Source organism: Astyanax mexicanus, chromosome 15, assembly GCF_023375975.1.
Source record: "Astyanax mexicanus isolate ESR-SI-001 chromosome 15, AstMex3_surface, whole genome shotgun sequence".
NCBI classification, from domain to species: Eukaryota; Metazoa; Chordata; class Actinopteri; order Characiformes; family Acestrorhamphidae; genus Astyanax; species Astyanax mexicanus.
Window position 1 is genome coordinate 41,087,064 of NC_064422.1, and position 16,023 is coordinate 41,103,086.

Below are 16,023 nucleotides of genomic sequence, written 5' to 3' on the forward strand. Positions count from 1 at the left end.
TGAAATTTTTATTCCCCTAAAGATAGAAAGTATAATTTGCACTTTGAGACACACTGTTATGACCCCTAGTTGTATTTATTTATGTTTTACTTTTGTATGCCCGCCTGTGCTGTCTGTGTGTGTTTTTATTTTCTTAGGTGCATGATTGGCCACCAGGGGCACCCTTTAAAAAAAAAGGCATGGAAAAAACAGCCTTGAGACGTTCAGGGCTCCTCCCTTTTTTTTTTTTCTTTTGTACCTGTAACAACATCCTGCTATGACCAGGCCCCCAGCTTTTCCCTTCCAAAACGTGCCACCGTGTAACGCTGTGTGAAGGACGGGACGAGGAGAGCGGACGCTAATGCAAGTATCATTTATTATAGAACAGAAAACAAAACATAAATCAAACAGAAACTCAGAAACAGGAGACTAACTAACAGGCAGGATTTAACACAGCCGTGACAGGCGTATACACGCACAAGAACTCACACCATACTGAAGACAAAGGGGCTATAAATACACTCACACACAATGGGAAACACCTGTTGTCACTGAAGAGGGGGAGGAGCTACAAATGGATACAGGTGGGAGCACTAAAGACAGGAACGGAGACAAGGGGAGAGCCATGTGCTCTGATCAATCAAAAACAAAGGAAGGGAAAAAACATGACGGCTGATGAGGGACAGGGCAAAAACGTGACACACCGGAAGTGTGCTGCTGAGGGATGAGAGGACCATTTGAGCAAAGCTATCCATTCACTTCCATTCATTTCGGGGTGTAGATAGTAAGATAGACTATGAGAATTATAATGTATAGATATAACTGTAATTTATATTACACATTTATTATTATCATTACAGAGTTTCTAAATGCTTGTTATATAGACAAACTATGAATATTCCTCAGTAAATCCGTGGACTAATATTGGGTATCAGTAATTCTAGTTTTTATCTGCTGTTTATTCAATAAAAGCCCCATTCTGGGACGGAATGGAGCTTTTCTCACTGCGGAGTAAATAGTTCTGTGCAGCTCCTATAAACAGTACGCTTGTTTGCACGGCATGCGAAAGATTCGCGTCATGCTGGCGCCTGCACAATCTCTCAGTTTCCCGGTTAACGCCCCACGAGAAGCCGATCAGGAAGTGACACGATTGGCCTCACCTGACTCCGTTGAAATCAGCGGGATGGCTTAGTCCAGTTAATATATACTGTCAATGGCTATGACCAGCTCGGCACCTCCATCTTGTTTCTGTTTGTTGTTCTGTTTTTGTTACAGTTCTCATTTTTCTTTGGGTAAAGTAGGGGGTGAAATGACTTCAATAAAGAAGAGATTAAAATAATTAGAATTAAATATTTGGCATTTCCAATCCCACCTAAAGCAAAAGAAATTCAGTTTAAAATCATAAATAGAATATACCCCACTAACGAATTTCTAAGAAAAAATACAATAAAATGTATACTGGAAAATGTAGCTTTTGTGAGAAGGAGAATGAAAACCTGGAACATCTTTTTTATGACTGCACGATAGCTCAGGAATTTTAATTTTAATTTCATTCATCTTTCAGATGTGGATCCAATCCAAAAATTTTCAACTACCTGCTTTCACCTCAAAGGAAATCTTATTTGGAATATTTAATGTTTGCGGTAGTATTGAATATGGTGTCAATATTTTGATTATTTTAGCTAAACATTATTTACACAAATGCCGTTTCTTTAAATGTAAACCTAAAATGTCCCACTGGAGGAATGAATTAAAATCTTATGCAAAATCTTATTTTAAAGTGGTACCATAAACTTTAACTGATATAAACTTAATGTGTATGTGTGTGTGAGGTGGAGAGAGAGAGGGGGGCTCAATATGTGTGTGTGTGTGTGTGTGTGTGTGTGTGAGTGTGTGTGTTCAGCACGAGTGCTAGTTTTAGCCTATTAGCTTGTTAGCTTGCTAGCCTGTTGTTATTTTGGCCTTGGTTGTTGCCGACAGCAACCACTGTAAATTCTAACAATAAAGCAACGGCTGTGTTCCTTTATTTCGATCGTGGTCGTCTGGAAATGCCAAGTTTTCACCGTAGCTTTGTGGCCTGGAATGAGCTAATCTTTCCCTTCCACTCATTCTAGAGTATTAGCCACACTTAAGTTATTTTCCAGTGGAAAGATGATCAGAAACTGCGTGAAAGCAAAGTACTGGCCATTTATTGTAGCTACAATATCTTTTTACTAAGGAAAATGACAAAATAGTAATGCACAGTGACTTGGATAAGTACCTTTAATCTGATTACTGCATTAGAAATAGAAACGTTAAAGTACTTGTTACTGAAAAATGGTCAGATTAGAGTAACGCACCTGTATTTTTTTCACCTCCAAGATAGAAACACACCAGAAATGTACCTTTACCTTTTATTCCTAGCGCTAGCAAACTAGCGATAGTGCCCTTGATGAAGAGCCCTGATAATGCTGTATAAACAGGAGGAGGATGTCTGTTAGGAGATGCGCTGGTGGACTCTGAGGGCGGCACCTGCGCTCCACATGCTCCAGAGCACAGGGAGAGGGGGATTGGACGGGGGCGGATGGGAAGTACGAGGGTAAACGTTACTGATGAATGTGGGAGAGCACCGGCTCCCTGTAAATACTCCTCAAGCAGCACGTTAGATAATTACCCAGGGGGCTTCGGCCGGGTCAGGCCATACATCACATCAGCACTTCTAATCGATGGTGAGGAATGAGAAAGGAAAAAAGTGAGAAGCAAAATAACCGCAATCCATTGGCCGCCATCGGCCGCCCCCACCAACCCCAAGACCCCCCCACCGCCCGCAGTCCCCGGTTCTCCAGCCCCGGGAATACACCTGACAAACTCTGCCAGCAAAGCAGCGTTTCTTTAATAAGCGGAGAGAAAAAAGTGATGTGTTGTCCTCTGGCTCGGCTGCTGTTCCTGCAGCGTGTGGGTGGCTGACCTCTGCTTTAAAACTCGGGACTTTATCTATAACACACATCTTTACCTTTAACTTATTTAGCTTTAAAGCTGCATGACTATGACTAATGGTTATTTTAGTAGCCGATTAATCTGCCGATTATTTGTTCGATCAGTCGATTAGTCGAATATTCACAATTAATTTTTGTCAGAGCTGTATATCGTAAGTATTGTTCGCACTATAAGGCACTATATAAGTCAATGAACATCTATTCTGAACATCTAGTCTGTTTTCATACATAAGGCGCACCGAATTATAAGGCGCATTTTATGCGACACTAGTAAGGAACAGGGGTTTTGCCATGTTTACCTTCTAATTCAGCATCTCTCACTGCTGGGTAATGTTGGGGGGGGGGTTGGAGGCGGTAGGTTAACTAAGTTAAAGGAGAACTCTGGTGTAAAATGGACTTTATGTGTAGTAAAACATGATAAAAGTTCTTACATTTAATGAATAATAGCACACCTCCGTTCTCACACAGCGTTCAGAGATCCAGAAATTTTAACAGTTTGTCCAAAAAACCCTTCAGACTGGGTGACATTATAAATTATAAATTATAAAAAACACCTCCTTGCTAGAATTTTGGAGAGCTCTGACATTTAAAACAAGACATTAATAACTTTAAAATGACTCCTGGTTCCGGCTGCTACGCTATGCGGAGTGTATGTATATATATGTCTATGGTATTATCAGTACAGTGATGGCGGCACTCGGAGCTGAAACTAGCGTTATAGGATGTGTTTTTTTTCATAAGCTTCTTGTGCACTTTTTAAGTTATTAATGTCTTGTTAAGAACTTAATAAAGCCCGCTCAGCATATCTGGCCTCACAGATCGAGATAAATAAAAATAATCCTAGAGTTCTCTTTAGTGTTATTTCCAAATTAACTAAAAACCAGGCAGGTACTGAACCTCAGATTCCAGCCATTTACACCAGCAACGATTTTATGGACTTCTTCAATAGTAAAATTGAAAACATTCGGGATAAAATTAAACAGATAAATATTACATCCTCTCTATCATCTGGTCTGGCTGATCTAGAACAAAACTCTGTTACTGAAGTTAGGTTGGAAGTCTTTAACCCACTTCCACAGCTAGAAGTAGAGAAAATTATCTCCTCTTCAAACAGCACAACCTGCACACTTGATGCTGTTCCCACAAAATTATTAAAACAGGTACTGCCAGATATAAATAAACCTCTGTTAATGATAGTAAACTCATCGCTCGCCCTGGGCCATGTACCCAAAGCCTTTAAAACAGCTGTAATTAAACCTCTGATCAAGAAACCAAATCTTGATCCTAGTGTACTGTCTAACTATAGACCTATTTCAAACTTACCGTTTATTTCTAAGATTTTAGAAAAAGCTGTAGCCCAACAACTTTGCTCTTACCTGCAAAGAAACCAGATCTATGAAAAATTTCAATCTGGATTTAGGCCTTATCATAGCACTGAGACAGCTTTAGTTAGAATAACAAACGATCTACTTATAGCCGCCGACCAAGGCTGTGTTTCCCTACTCGTACTTCTCGATCTGAGCGCAGCCTTTGATACAATAGATCATACTATCCTTTTAGAAAGACTAGAGAACATGGTCGGTGTAACCGGAACTGCATTAGCATGGTTTAAATCGTACTTAACCGATCGCTATCAGTTTGTGAGGATAAATGATATGTCTTCCAGTTATACCAAGGTAAGATATGGAATTCCACAAGGCTCTATATTAGGACCGTTATTATTTACATTATATATGCTCCCACTGGGCAAAGTTATTAGAAAACATGATGTGAATTTTCATTGTTATGCGGATGACACGCAGCTCTTCATATCAGCCAAACCTGATGACAGAGTGAGATTAAAGAAAATCGAGGATTGTGTAGAAGATGTAAAATCATGGATGTCGCACAACTTCCTCCTATTAAATAGTGATAAAACAGAAGTTCTCCTATTAGGCCCCAAAGCTGCTAGAAATAAATTATCAGACTTAATGCTAAATCTGGCTGACTTCTCAGCCACCCCTGGTTCAGCAGCTAAAAACCTTGGAGTTATTATAGATTCAGATCTAGCATTCGATAAACACATATCTAATGTTACTAGAACAGCTTTTCTACACCTCCGTAACATCGCCAAGCTAAGAAATGCCCTATCACTGCATGACGCAGAAAAATTAGTACATGCCTTTATTACCTCAAGGCTAGATTATTGTAATGCGCTACTGTCTGGATGTTCCGGCAGTAACTTAAATAAACTTCAGCTAGTTCAAAATGCTGCAGCCAGGGTCCTTACTAAAACTAGAAAATTTGACCATATTAGTCCAGTACTATCAGCACTGCACTGGCTTCCAGTCAAATTCCGCATAGACTATAAAATTCTCCTGTTAACGTATAAAGCCCTACACGGGCTCGCTCCTGAGTATTTACAAGACCTCATCTCCTGTTATGAACCACCGCGATTACTCAGATCTCAGGGTGCTGGTTTATTAGTAGTGCCTAAAATTCAGAGGAGCTCTGCAGGAGGAAGAGCTTTCTCTTATAAAGCGCCTCAACTCTGGAATAATCTCCCCGAATATGTTCGGGACTCAGACACAGTCTCAATCTTTAAGTCTAGACTGAAAACTTACTTGTTTAGTTTAGCTTTTGGTAATTAATGTTTTTCCCTTTAGATAAGGCTGCAGATTCAGGGGTTCATGGACAGAGGAAATTGTGGTAAACTGAGATGCTGGTGCTGCTGTTCTCCCACTGCACACGGTCACTCAGGTTTGTGGAAGGTGGAGTGGGTGGATGCTGGTGTTTCAGGGTGCCTCCATGTCTATGTTACCTTCTGGCTCTCTGCCTTTAGTTAGGCTGTTTTATTCAGTTCTGCCGGAGTCATTTGCCACACTCTGATAATGTTTTAATATTCTCAGTTTTGCATAAATCCAGTCAAAACTAATTCCATCTCTCTGCCTTCCTCCGAGTTACTGACTGCCCACCTGTCTGACCCGATACCGATGTTGGACCCTCAGGCTCTCGCGTCTCCTGTCCGGCCAGACTGATGGAAGTTTCTGAAGTCAGCTCTTCTCCACCACCACCACAGATCAGCTGCTCATCGACCATCTTACTCTCCACTACAGATTACATCCAAGCCATTAGTGGCGCTATTACACTCCTGAGTACATAAAACCTATATAGATGTATAAAAGACTTTTTAAATTTATATTTAAAAGCCGTTTGACCAGTGGTAGGATGGTCCCCCCTTTAATGTGAGTCTTGGTCCTCCCAAGGTTTCTTCCTCCTCCTGCAGCTCTGAGGGAGTTTTTCCTTGCCTCCGCGCTCACTGGGGGTTCTGTATTCTGTATTTTCTATGTGTAATGTTTTGCCTGATTCTTTGTCCTGTAATCATGTTTCTGTAAAGCTGCTTTGTGCCAACACCTGTTGTAAAAAGCGCTATACAAATAAATTTGATTTGATTTGATTTGATTTTAAATGTCAGGACTCTCCAGATTCTAGCAAGGAGGTGTGGAGCTACTTTGAGCTGGATAACAGTGTAAAAAGCGATGTATTAGGGTAAATTATGCCTCGTTTCACCCAGTCTAAAGGGTGTTTGGACAAACTGTTAAAATTTCTGGATCTCAGAACGCTGTGGGAGAACAGAGGTGTGCTATTCATCAAACATAAGAACTTTTTATCATGTTTTACTACAACAAAAGTCCATTTTACACCAGAGTTCTCTTTTAAGTAAAGCTATGCTACTGTAATTCTTAAAAAAAAAAAAAAAAAACACTTTCTTTTAAAGCCAAACAAGCGCTGGATGTTAATCTACAAAGATTTCTCTCCTGAAAACTGTTTATTTGGGTGAATAAAGCGATTCCATTTATTTACAGTAGAGCATTAGCACAAGCTGCTAACCGCTATCAGCCTGACAGCGCTACACTGAGGAAACCTAAAGTGTTTCGGTAACCCAGGGCAATATTAGCTAGCAGTAGAGCTTAGATTGTCTGCCCGAACCCGACCTGACCCGAGGCCCGACCTGAAATTGTGTCAGTTCGGGCCAAGATTTCCCACCACATTCCTCGGGCCGGGTCGGGTCGGGCTCCAGAAAATAGTCTGAGATGTAGGCATCTGTTTTTTAATTATATTTTTATTTTTAAATAAAGCTCTAGTTTGATAACCACAATGTTTCTAAGTAACCAATTATTATTGTTAACGAAAACGAACCAAATAATGAAAACTGAAAGTGAAAAAACGAATTTATTTATAAGCGCTGTTTATTTGTGCCGATTCTGTCGCGAAGCGGGAGTCGGATTCAGCAGGGAGTCGGATTCGGCACATCAGCGGCTGCGCGGCGGCACCTCGCAAAATACGACAGAAAACACTGAGAGAGCTGCAGAATTCTGTATGGGACTAGAATATGAGCACGAGGAGATAAAAGAGTAACAGGAGATACAGTGTGTGAGAACCTTTACCTGTGAGTAGCTCATCTCTCTCTCTCTCTCTCTCTCACGTGAACGCCTCCGCGTTTGACTTGCAGCACTGTGTGTAGCTGTTCTTAAAAATCATTTTAATTAAATAATAGTTCTATGCTTCTATGTCACAGTGTTAATTAACATAATTCTCATTCAAACAGCCCAAAAACAGACAGTTTATGGGGCGGGCTCGGGCTCGGGCTCATAATGACAGTTTATGGTTCGGGTTGGGTCGGTCTCAGGCAGAACGTTCACTGGCTTGGGCTGGGTCGGGTCGGATTTTTTGGGCCCGATCTAACCTCTAGCTAGCAGTTCATCCCACGTAGCTGATTTTAACATGGTAAACATGCTCCTTTTTTTTTTGTCGTTTTTTTAGTTCAATAGTTAGTTCATTTATCTCAGCTTGGTTGTAAGGATTATTGAATTTTAATAGTGTGCATTAATGCATTCATGTTGACAGCCTTATTAATGTTGACAGGGATACCTCTCTAAAATGATTGTTTGTCTAAGAAAATAAAGGTTTTTATGAAAGTTTATAGTTACTTAACTCATGTTAGTGATGGTAATGAAGGAGTGAAGCCTGTTTAAACTCACCTCAGCAGCTCTCTGCAGTATATTTTTATTTTATTTTAACAACGGGTAACATAGAAATCAGTGTTTAATACTCTACAGAACTAAAAAGGCTATTTCTGTAGAGTATTGTGTGTAGTTAACCCTTGTGTGGTGTTCGGGTCTGTGGGACCCGTTTTAATTTTTCATCAAATGATACTAAAAATATATTTTTTTCTAACTCAAACTCATTGGCATTGGCTCATTTTTTGTTAGAAACATATATCAAAACACGTTTTCGATAAACACACACTGTACACCCCCCCCCCCCCCCCCCCACACACACACACACACATTTATATTACATACAGTATGTTTGGCCAAGGGCTAATAAACATTGCTTCATTTGTAAATTTGAAACCAAACAAATTTTCTACTCATATCTTGAGTTTAATTCATTTTCTTTTACATTTTATTAAAAAACTAATAAAAAAAAAGAGTAGCACTTTTTGAAAGAAATGTAACACAAGAAAGGTAAAGGGCAAATATTAACCATGTAAGCTTGTGTTTATATTGCTTGCAATTTAAGTGAAGCAAGCATGTGTAAAGCATTTTAATGTAAAATTGCTTAATTTTGCTGAATTAAATACAAGTAACAAAGTAAACGAGTAACAAAAATATGAACACCACACAAGGGTTAATTGTGTTTAAAGTTTGTGTTTAACAAACACAAAGCTTCTATTACACTGTATGTGTGTCTGCAAGTCCCACCCACACTGAAACCTGATTGGCCAACTAAGCAAGAGGAGAGGCCAATCAGGACGCTCAGGATTTGTCACTCTCTCACTGTGTGTGTGTATTTCTCTCTCTCTCTCGGTCCATCACACATTAACGATGCATCGACAATGAAATTCCACATCGACGATTTTTTATAGTTGATGATGTCGATCCTGCCAATTAATCGTTGCAGCCCTGCTTAGCTTAACATCTTAAACCAGAGAAGAGATGAAGAAACAACTTGATCTCAAACTCATTAGCAAAATGTAACCTTTGCACTTTTATACTGTTCAATTTTTACTCTTTTTCCACAGCATATATCTAAAGCACAGACACGAACAACACAACAAACAACACAGGAACAGAAGCACACAGTTCAGACAACACCTTACTGCACAGCCTTCAGTTTAAAGCAGTAGTTTGGCTAAAACCCAAATCAAATGTACACAATCTATATAAGCGATCTATAGGTGAGTCATAAACCTTGGAGCTTGATTTAGGGTGTGTCATTGTGTCTTTGCTATCATAACGACAGGGAAAGTACACCTTGTGCAGGTCAAAATGTGAAAAAAAGTCGTAACGTGAGATAAATAAACCAATTAGTTTGTCACCTGCCTTTTGCTTTAAGGCCCAGGTGAGCTCTGACGGATTGCTATTTTAATGGCGCAGCTACCTGGACATTTCCAACACTTCTATTAACCTGCTTGTTCACGCTGTGAAAGAGCTCCAGCAGCTCATTTACAGGAACAGCAATGAATATTATTTTACGTAATATTCTGTTTATTGTTGATGTAAAAGTTGGGTTTGTGCCCTGCTGTGTGTTTATGTGCGTAACAAGAAGGGTGTACGGCCAACGCACCTGTCTTGCCAAGATATCAATAGACGTCTCTCTTCTGACGTCTGTCTAGGTTTTATTCAGTCAGTAAGGCACTTGTGTTTTCTGTTACATAGCAACATGTTATATAGCAACAAGCCAGAAATGTACCTGAACACACCTTATTTCGAGACCACTACACCCATCAGCATTGGTTGTAAGATAGCAATGAGCATCACAACACACCTTGTGCAGGGCTTTTGTTGTTTTAATTTTATATCTTATTTGTTTTATATCTTGTTTTATACTATCTTTTATACAGTATCTTACGAAAATGCTGGGACTTTTTTGATCTTTTACATCTTTTTGGATCTTCAGAATTCAGCAGCCAGAGGTTTGACTAGAAGTAAAAGAAGGGAGCACATTACCCCGATCCTTAAATCCCTGCACTGGATACCAGTATGTTGCAGAATAGATTTTAAGGTACTGCTACTGGTCTATAAATGTCTTAATGGTGCTTAAAGGACCAGCATATTTATCTGATGTGCTCCAGCAGTATGAGCCGAGCAGAACTCTCAGATCATCAGGAACTGCTCAGTTAGAGCTGCCTAAGGTAAAAACTAAACATGGAGAGGCAGCTTTTAGCTTTTAGCTACTACTCTGCTCTTAAATGTAACCAGTTAACAGAGAGCTTTAGAAAAAGAGCACCAACACTACACATTTTTAAATCCAGACTAAAAACCTACATGTTTGATCAGGCCTTTAGCTCAGCTTAAAACACTGCAGCTCCGCCCACTTTTATTCTTTAACGGCACTTTTATATCATGTTTTATTCATGCTTTATTCTTATTTTATTTTTATTTCCAATACTTTGTTGCTCTTTTACATGTTTTTAATTTTACTTCTCTTTGTTTTAATCATGTTTGCATTCTTATTTTAGTTTTTATTTCCATTTTTCCATTTTAATGTTATTCTTTTACATGTTTTTAATTTTACCTCTCTTTGTTTTAATCATGTTTGCATTCTTATTTTTTTATTTCCAATTCTTTGTTGCTCTTTTACATGTTTTTAATTTTACTTCTCTTTGTTTTAATCATGTTTGCATTCTTATTTTAGTTTTTATTTCCATTTTCCCATTTTAATGTTATTCTTTTACATGTTTTTAATTTTACCTCTCTTTGTTTTAATCATGTTTGCATTCTTATTTTAGTTTTTATTTCCATTTTTCCATTTTAATGTTACTCTTTTACATGTTTTTAATTTTACCTCTCTTTGTTTTAATCATGTTTGCATTCTTATTTTAGTTTATATTTCCATTTTCCCATTTTAATGTTATTCTTTTACATGTTTTTAATTTTACCTCTCTTTGTTTTAATCATGTTTGCATTCTTATTTTAGTTTTTATTTGCATTTTTCCATTTTAATGTTACTCTTTTACATGTTTTTATTTTTAACTACTCTTTGTATTTTCTAATTTGTAAAGCACTTTAACTGAATGATCGTTGTGCATGAAAGGTGCTATATAAATAAACTTGCCTTGCCTTTTACAATCACAACTTTATATATTAGCTCTACCACACTGTAAATGAGAGTCACCCTTAACATTTAAATAAAGGTCCAAATTGCCACCAGGGGTTAAAAATGTGTGTACATTTGATTTTGCAACCAAACTACTGCTATTTTATCCCAAACCATCTGCCACAGCTAATCTCTCTCTCTCTCTCATGTTCAAACACACCGTCAGACAGAGGGGGGGCTGGCTGAGTATTTCTGGACAGGCAGTAAGCCGGACACACACAGGGGGGAGACATTAGCGGTACCTGGAAGGCCCCTGTGGGCGGCTGGGCTCCTGTGGCTGCTCTGGCTGTTGCTGCATGCGCTGCTGTAGGCCCCGCGCTCTCCTCATGCATTTTTGCAGCTTGGCGTCAGCAGCCATAGTCCTGCTATGAGTGTTAGCACTGCCCTCATGCATGGAAAATCTTAGTTTAGCTATAATGCAGAAGAAGAACAACAAAAACAAGAAGAAGAAGAAGAAGAAGAAGAAGAGAGGAGAGCAGAAGAAGAAAAGGAAAGGAAAGAAAATGCAGAAAAGAAAGGAAAGAGCTGAGTTATGAGGGGCCCGCATGCAGACCATTTGTTTTGTTACAGAAACGACAGTAGTGAATTTTAAAGAAAGGAGAGGTGGGTGAAGCAGGGTAGCCCACTTTCCACCCGAGAACGTGGTCCAGGCTGTGGTTCAATAAGCAAAGCTCTGCACAGGTTTAATTTAGTTTGTTTTATAACAATAATGCTGCGTTCTGTTTGAGCTCGGATGTCAGAATTTCCTAATTCCCAGCAGGAAATTGGAATATAAGGATAATTCATTAAAGATGCATCATAGATGCTCAATTAACATTCAGCTGAATGTCTATTAAATGCAACTAAACTCCACAGAACGAATCATTTAACTATACATCTAAACCTAACCCTAAACCTAACCTCAACCATAAATCAACCTTAAAATATAAACCTAAACCAAAACTTAATCTAGACATTAAATCTAAACCTGAACCTTAATCTAAACATTAAACCTAAACCTGAACCTTAATCTAAATATTAAACCTAAACCTGAACCTTAATCTAAACATTAAACCTAAACCTGAACCTTAATCTAAACATTAAACCTAAACCTGAACCTTAATCTAAACATTAAACCTAAACCTGAACCTTAATCTAAACATTAAATCTAAACCTGAACCTTAACCTAAACATGAAATCTAAACATTAAACCTAAACCTGAACCTTAATCTAAACATTAAACCTAAACCTGAACCTTAATCTAAACATTAAATCTAAACCTGAACCTTAATATAAACATTAAACCTAAACCTGAACCTTAATCTAAACATTTAAACCTAAACCTGAACCTTAATCTAAACATTACATCTAAACCTGAAACTTAATCTAAACATTAAATCTAAACCTTAATCTAAACATTAAATCTAAACCTTAATCTAAACATTAAATCTAAACATTAAACCTAAACCTGAACCTTAATCTAAACATTAAACCTAAATCTGAACCTTAATCTAAACATTAAACCTAAACCTGAACCTTAATCTAAACAATAAACCTAAATCTAAACCTTAATCTAAACATTAAATCTAAACCTTAATCTAAACATGAAATCTAAACATTAAACCTAAACCTGAACCTTAATCTAAACATTAAATCTAAACCTGAACCTTAACCTAAACATGAAATCTAAACATTAAACCTAAACCTGAACCTTAATCTAAACATTAAACCTAAACCTGAACCTTAATCTAAACATTAAACCTAAACCTGAACCTTAATCTAAACATTAAACCTAAACCTGAACCTTAATCTAAACATTAAACCTAAACCTGAACCTTAATCTAAACATTAAACCTAAACCTGAACCTTAATCTAAACAATAAACCTAAACCTAAACCTTAATCTAAACATTAAATCTAAACCTTAATCTAAACATTAAATCTAAACATTAAACCTAAACCTGAACCTTAATCTAAACATTAAACCTAAACCTGAACCTTAATCTAAACATTAAACTTAAACCTGAACCTTAATCTAAACATTACATCTAAACCTGAAACTTAATCTAAACATTAAATCTAAACCTTAATCTAAACATTAAATCTAAACCTTAATCTAAACATTAAATCTAAACATTAAACCTAAACCTGAACCTTAATCTAAACATTAAACCTAAACCTGAACCTTAATCTAAACATTAAATCTAAACCTTAATCTAAACATTAAATCTAAACATTAAACCTAAACCTGAACCTTAATCTAAACATTAAACCTAAACCTTAATCTAAACATTACATCTAAACCTGAAACTTAATCTAAACATTAAATCTAAACCTTAATCTAAACATTAAATCTAAACATTAAACCTAAACCTGAACCTTAATCTAAACATTAAATCTAAACCTTAATCTAAACATTAAATCTAAACCTGAACCTAAACATGAAATCTAAACATTAAACCTAAACCTGAACCTTAATCTAAACATTAAATCTAAACCTGAACCTTAATCTAAACATGAAATCTAAACCTGAACCTTAATCTAAACATTAAACCTAAACCTGAACCTTAACCTAAACATTAAACCTAAACCTGAACCTTAACCTAAACATTAAACCTAAACCTGAACCTTAACCTAAACATTAAATCTAAACCTTAACCTTAATTTAATAATTAAATCTAAACCTTAACCTTAATCTTAACATTAAATCTAAACCTTAACCTTAATTTAATCATTAAATCTAAACCTTAACCTTAATCTTAACATTAAATCTAAACCTGAATCTTAACCTAAACGTTAAACCTAAACCTGAACCTTAATCTAAACATTAAATCGAAACCTTAACCTTAATTTAAACATTAAATCTAAAATCTAAACCTAACCTAACTCATAAATCAACTCTAAAACCCAGCCCTAAACCACACCTTAATCTAAACCATTAATCTAAACCTAAACCTAACCTTACCTTAACCTAAACCATAAACCAACCCTAAAACCCAGCACTAACCTAAACATTAAATCTAAACCTAACCCTAACCTAAACCATAAATCAACCCTAAAACCCAGCCCTAAACCACACCTTAATCTAAGCTATTAATCTAAACCTAAACCTAACCTTAAGAAATAAATGTACAAACATTTTAATTTATATGTTCATGTATATGGAGCATTTCTATTGGTCCATTGATTGAAAAAAACAAAGAGTTTAAGAAAAAATAGTCAAAAATAGATAAATTTTTCGTGTGACAGCATGAAATAATTACAACCCCAAACTAGAAATCAATATTTTGGAACAGTTTGGAAAAATGCAAATAAAATATATAAAAACAGTGTTTCTTAAATTTATTTGGACTTTTATCTATAAACCCAAGATATTTAATGTGTTATCTGGCTTAATTTAATTTATTATTATACATACAATCCTTCATTTCAGACCTGTTACACCTTCCAAAAAAACATGTTGGTACTTTTGGCAGTTTTAAGTCCTGCTGGAAAATGAAATCTGCATCTTCATAAAAGTTGTCAGCAGCAGAGGGAAGTATGAAGTGCTGTAAGATTTTGTGGGAAAACAAAACTGCACTGACTTTAAACTTGATAATAAAACACAGTGGATCAACAGCAGCAGATGACATGTCTCTCCAAACCATCACTGATCATCAGTACATTTTACATTTCATTTAAAGTAAATTAAGGGAGCAGAGTCTGGAGGAAGAGTGGAGAGACACACAGTCCAAACTGCTTGAGGTCTAGTGTGAAGTTTCCACCAATCAGTGATGGTTTAGAGATGAGGATTTCATTTTCCAGCAGGACTTGGCACACTGGTCTTATATAACAATGAATATTCTAATTTTCTGAGATAATTGGGAGTTTTTTGGGTTTTCATTGACTGTAAGCTTAATAATCATCAACAATAAAAGAAATAAATGCTTAAAATAGATCACTCTGTGTGTAATACATCTATTTTTTTTAATGCACTAGTAGTTAAGCAGAAAACATGAAAACATGATCCAAAACATTTTCCATACTGTTTAATTTTTTTCTGATTTGGGGTTGCAGATTTTATTGTTTTAAACAGCTAAAAGAGTCCTTTTGTGTGGAGAAACTGTGCAGGGTTTTGCTTTACTGAACGTACCCGGTATCTGTATGAGTGATATGTTAAGTTTAAGGTTAAACAAGGTAACAGTATGAAGAAGCACAAAGATGTCCTGGTGTCCAACAGGAGAGAAACCAAGCTCAAATCCCTCGTAATAAACGAGAACATGATAAATACTGATGAAAAAATAATCTCTTTTAGCTCAGATATGAGATTCATGATGGTAATTCTTAAATAATCGAGTGTTTTTGGGAGGAAACGGCTGGATCTGGTTGCTCTCCTGTCTGCAGCTGTTACATGAAAAACTGCATGGGAGGTTAAAGTGTAGAGCCGTGGCTCCCCGAGCAGACGTCTTTCCTTTAGAGCTGATAGGTCATTAGATCTGCCTTTCATGAATGAGCTATTTCCAGAACGTTTCATTCTGTCAACACCAGCTGCTCTTTGGTTTGACTGTAGCTACTGCTGACGCTCCGCTCTCATCACTGAGCTGAGAGGGGAGGGTGCTGGGAAAGAGGGAGGGGTCGTAGAGGAGGAGGAGGAGGAGGAGGAGGAGGAGGGAGTTTAGGGCCAGCACACACACATCTCACACAACTAGGGATGCATAGAAATCAACATTTTTGGTTAAACACGCAATATTCTGCTTCACAATACTGTAATTGCTTAACATCTAAAGATTGGTGTCAGAAGTGGTTCACTTAGTGTTGTGTTGTGAAGACGAATGATCACAAGCCATCAAACCAAACTGAACTGCTTGAATCTTTGCACCAGGAGTAAAGCAGCATAAAGTTATCTAAAAGCAGTGTGTAAGACTGGTGGAGGAGGAGAACATGATGCCAAGATGCATGAAAACTGT

The 16,023-nt window shown here is 37.1% G+C and overlaps 1 protein-coding gene across 4 annotated transcripts in view; it reads right to left on the bottom strand.

The window, feature by feature from the left end:
• The window catches only part of usp54b (ubiquitin specific peptidase 54b), a 207,348-nt gene that overhangs the window by 13,346 nt on the left and 177,979 nt on the right, over positions 1-16,023 (bottom strand). For all 4 annotated transcript variants that reach the window (XM_049464549.1, XM_049464548.1, XM_049464547.1 and 1 more), the window contains one exon: positions 11,342-11,510. In XM_049464549.1, coding sequence (XP_049320506.1) covers positions 11,342-11,510 — 169 coding nt within the window. The remainder of the gene's footprint in view (positions 1-11,341; positions 11,511-16,023) is intronic.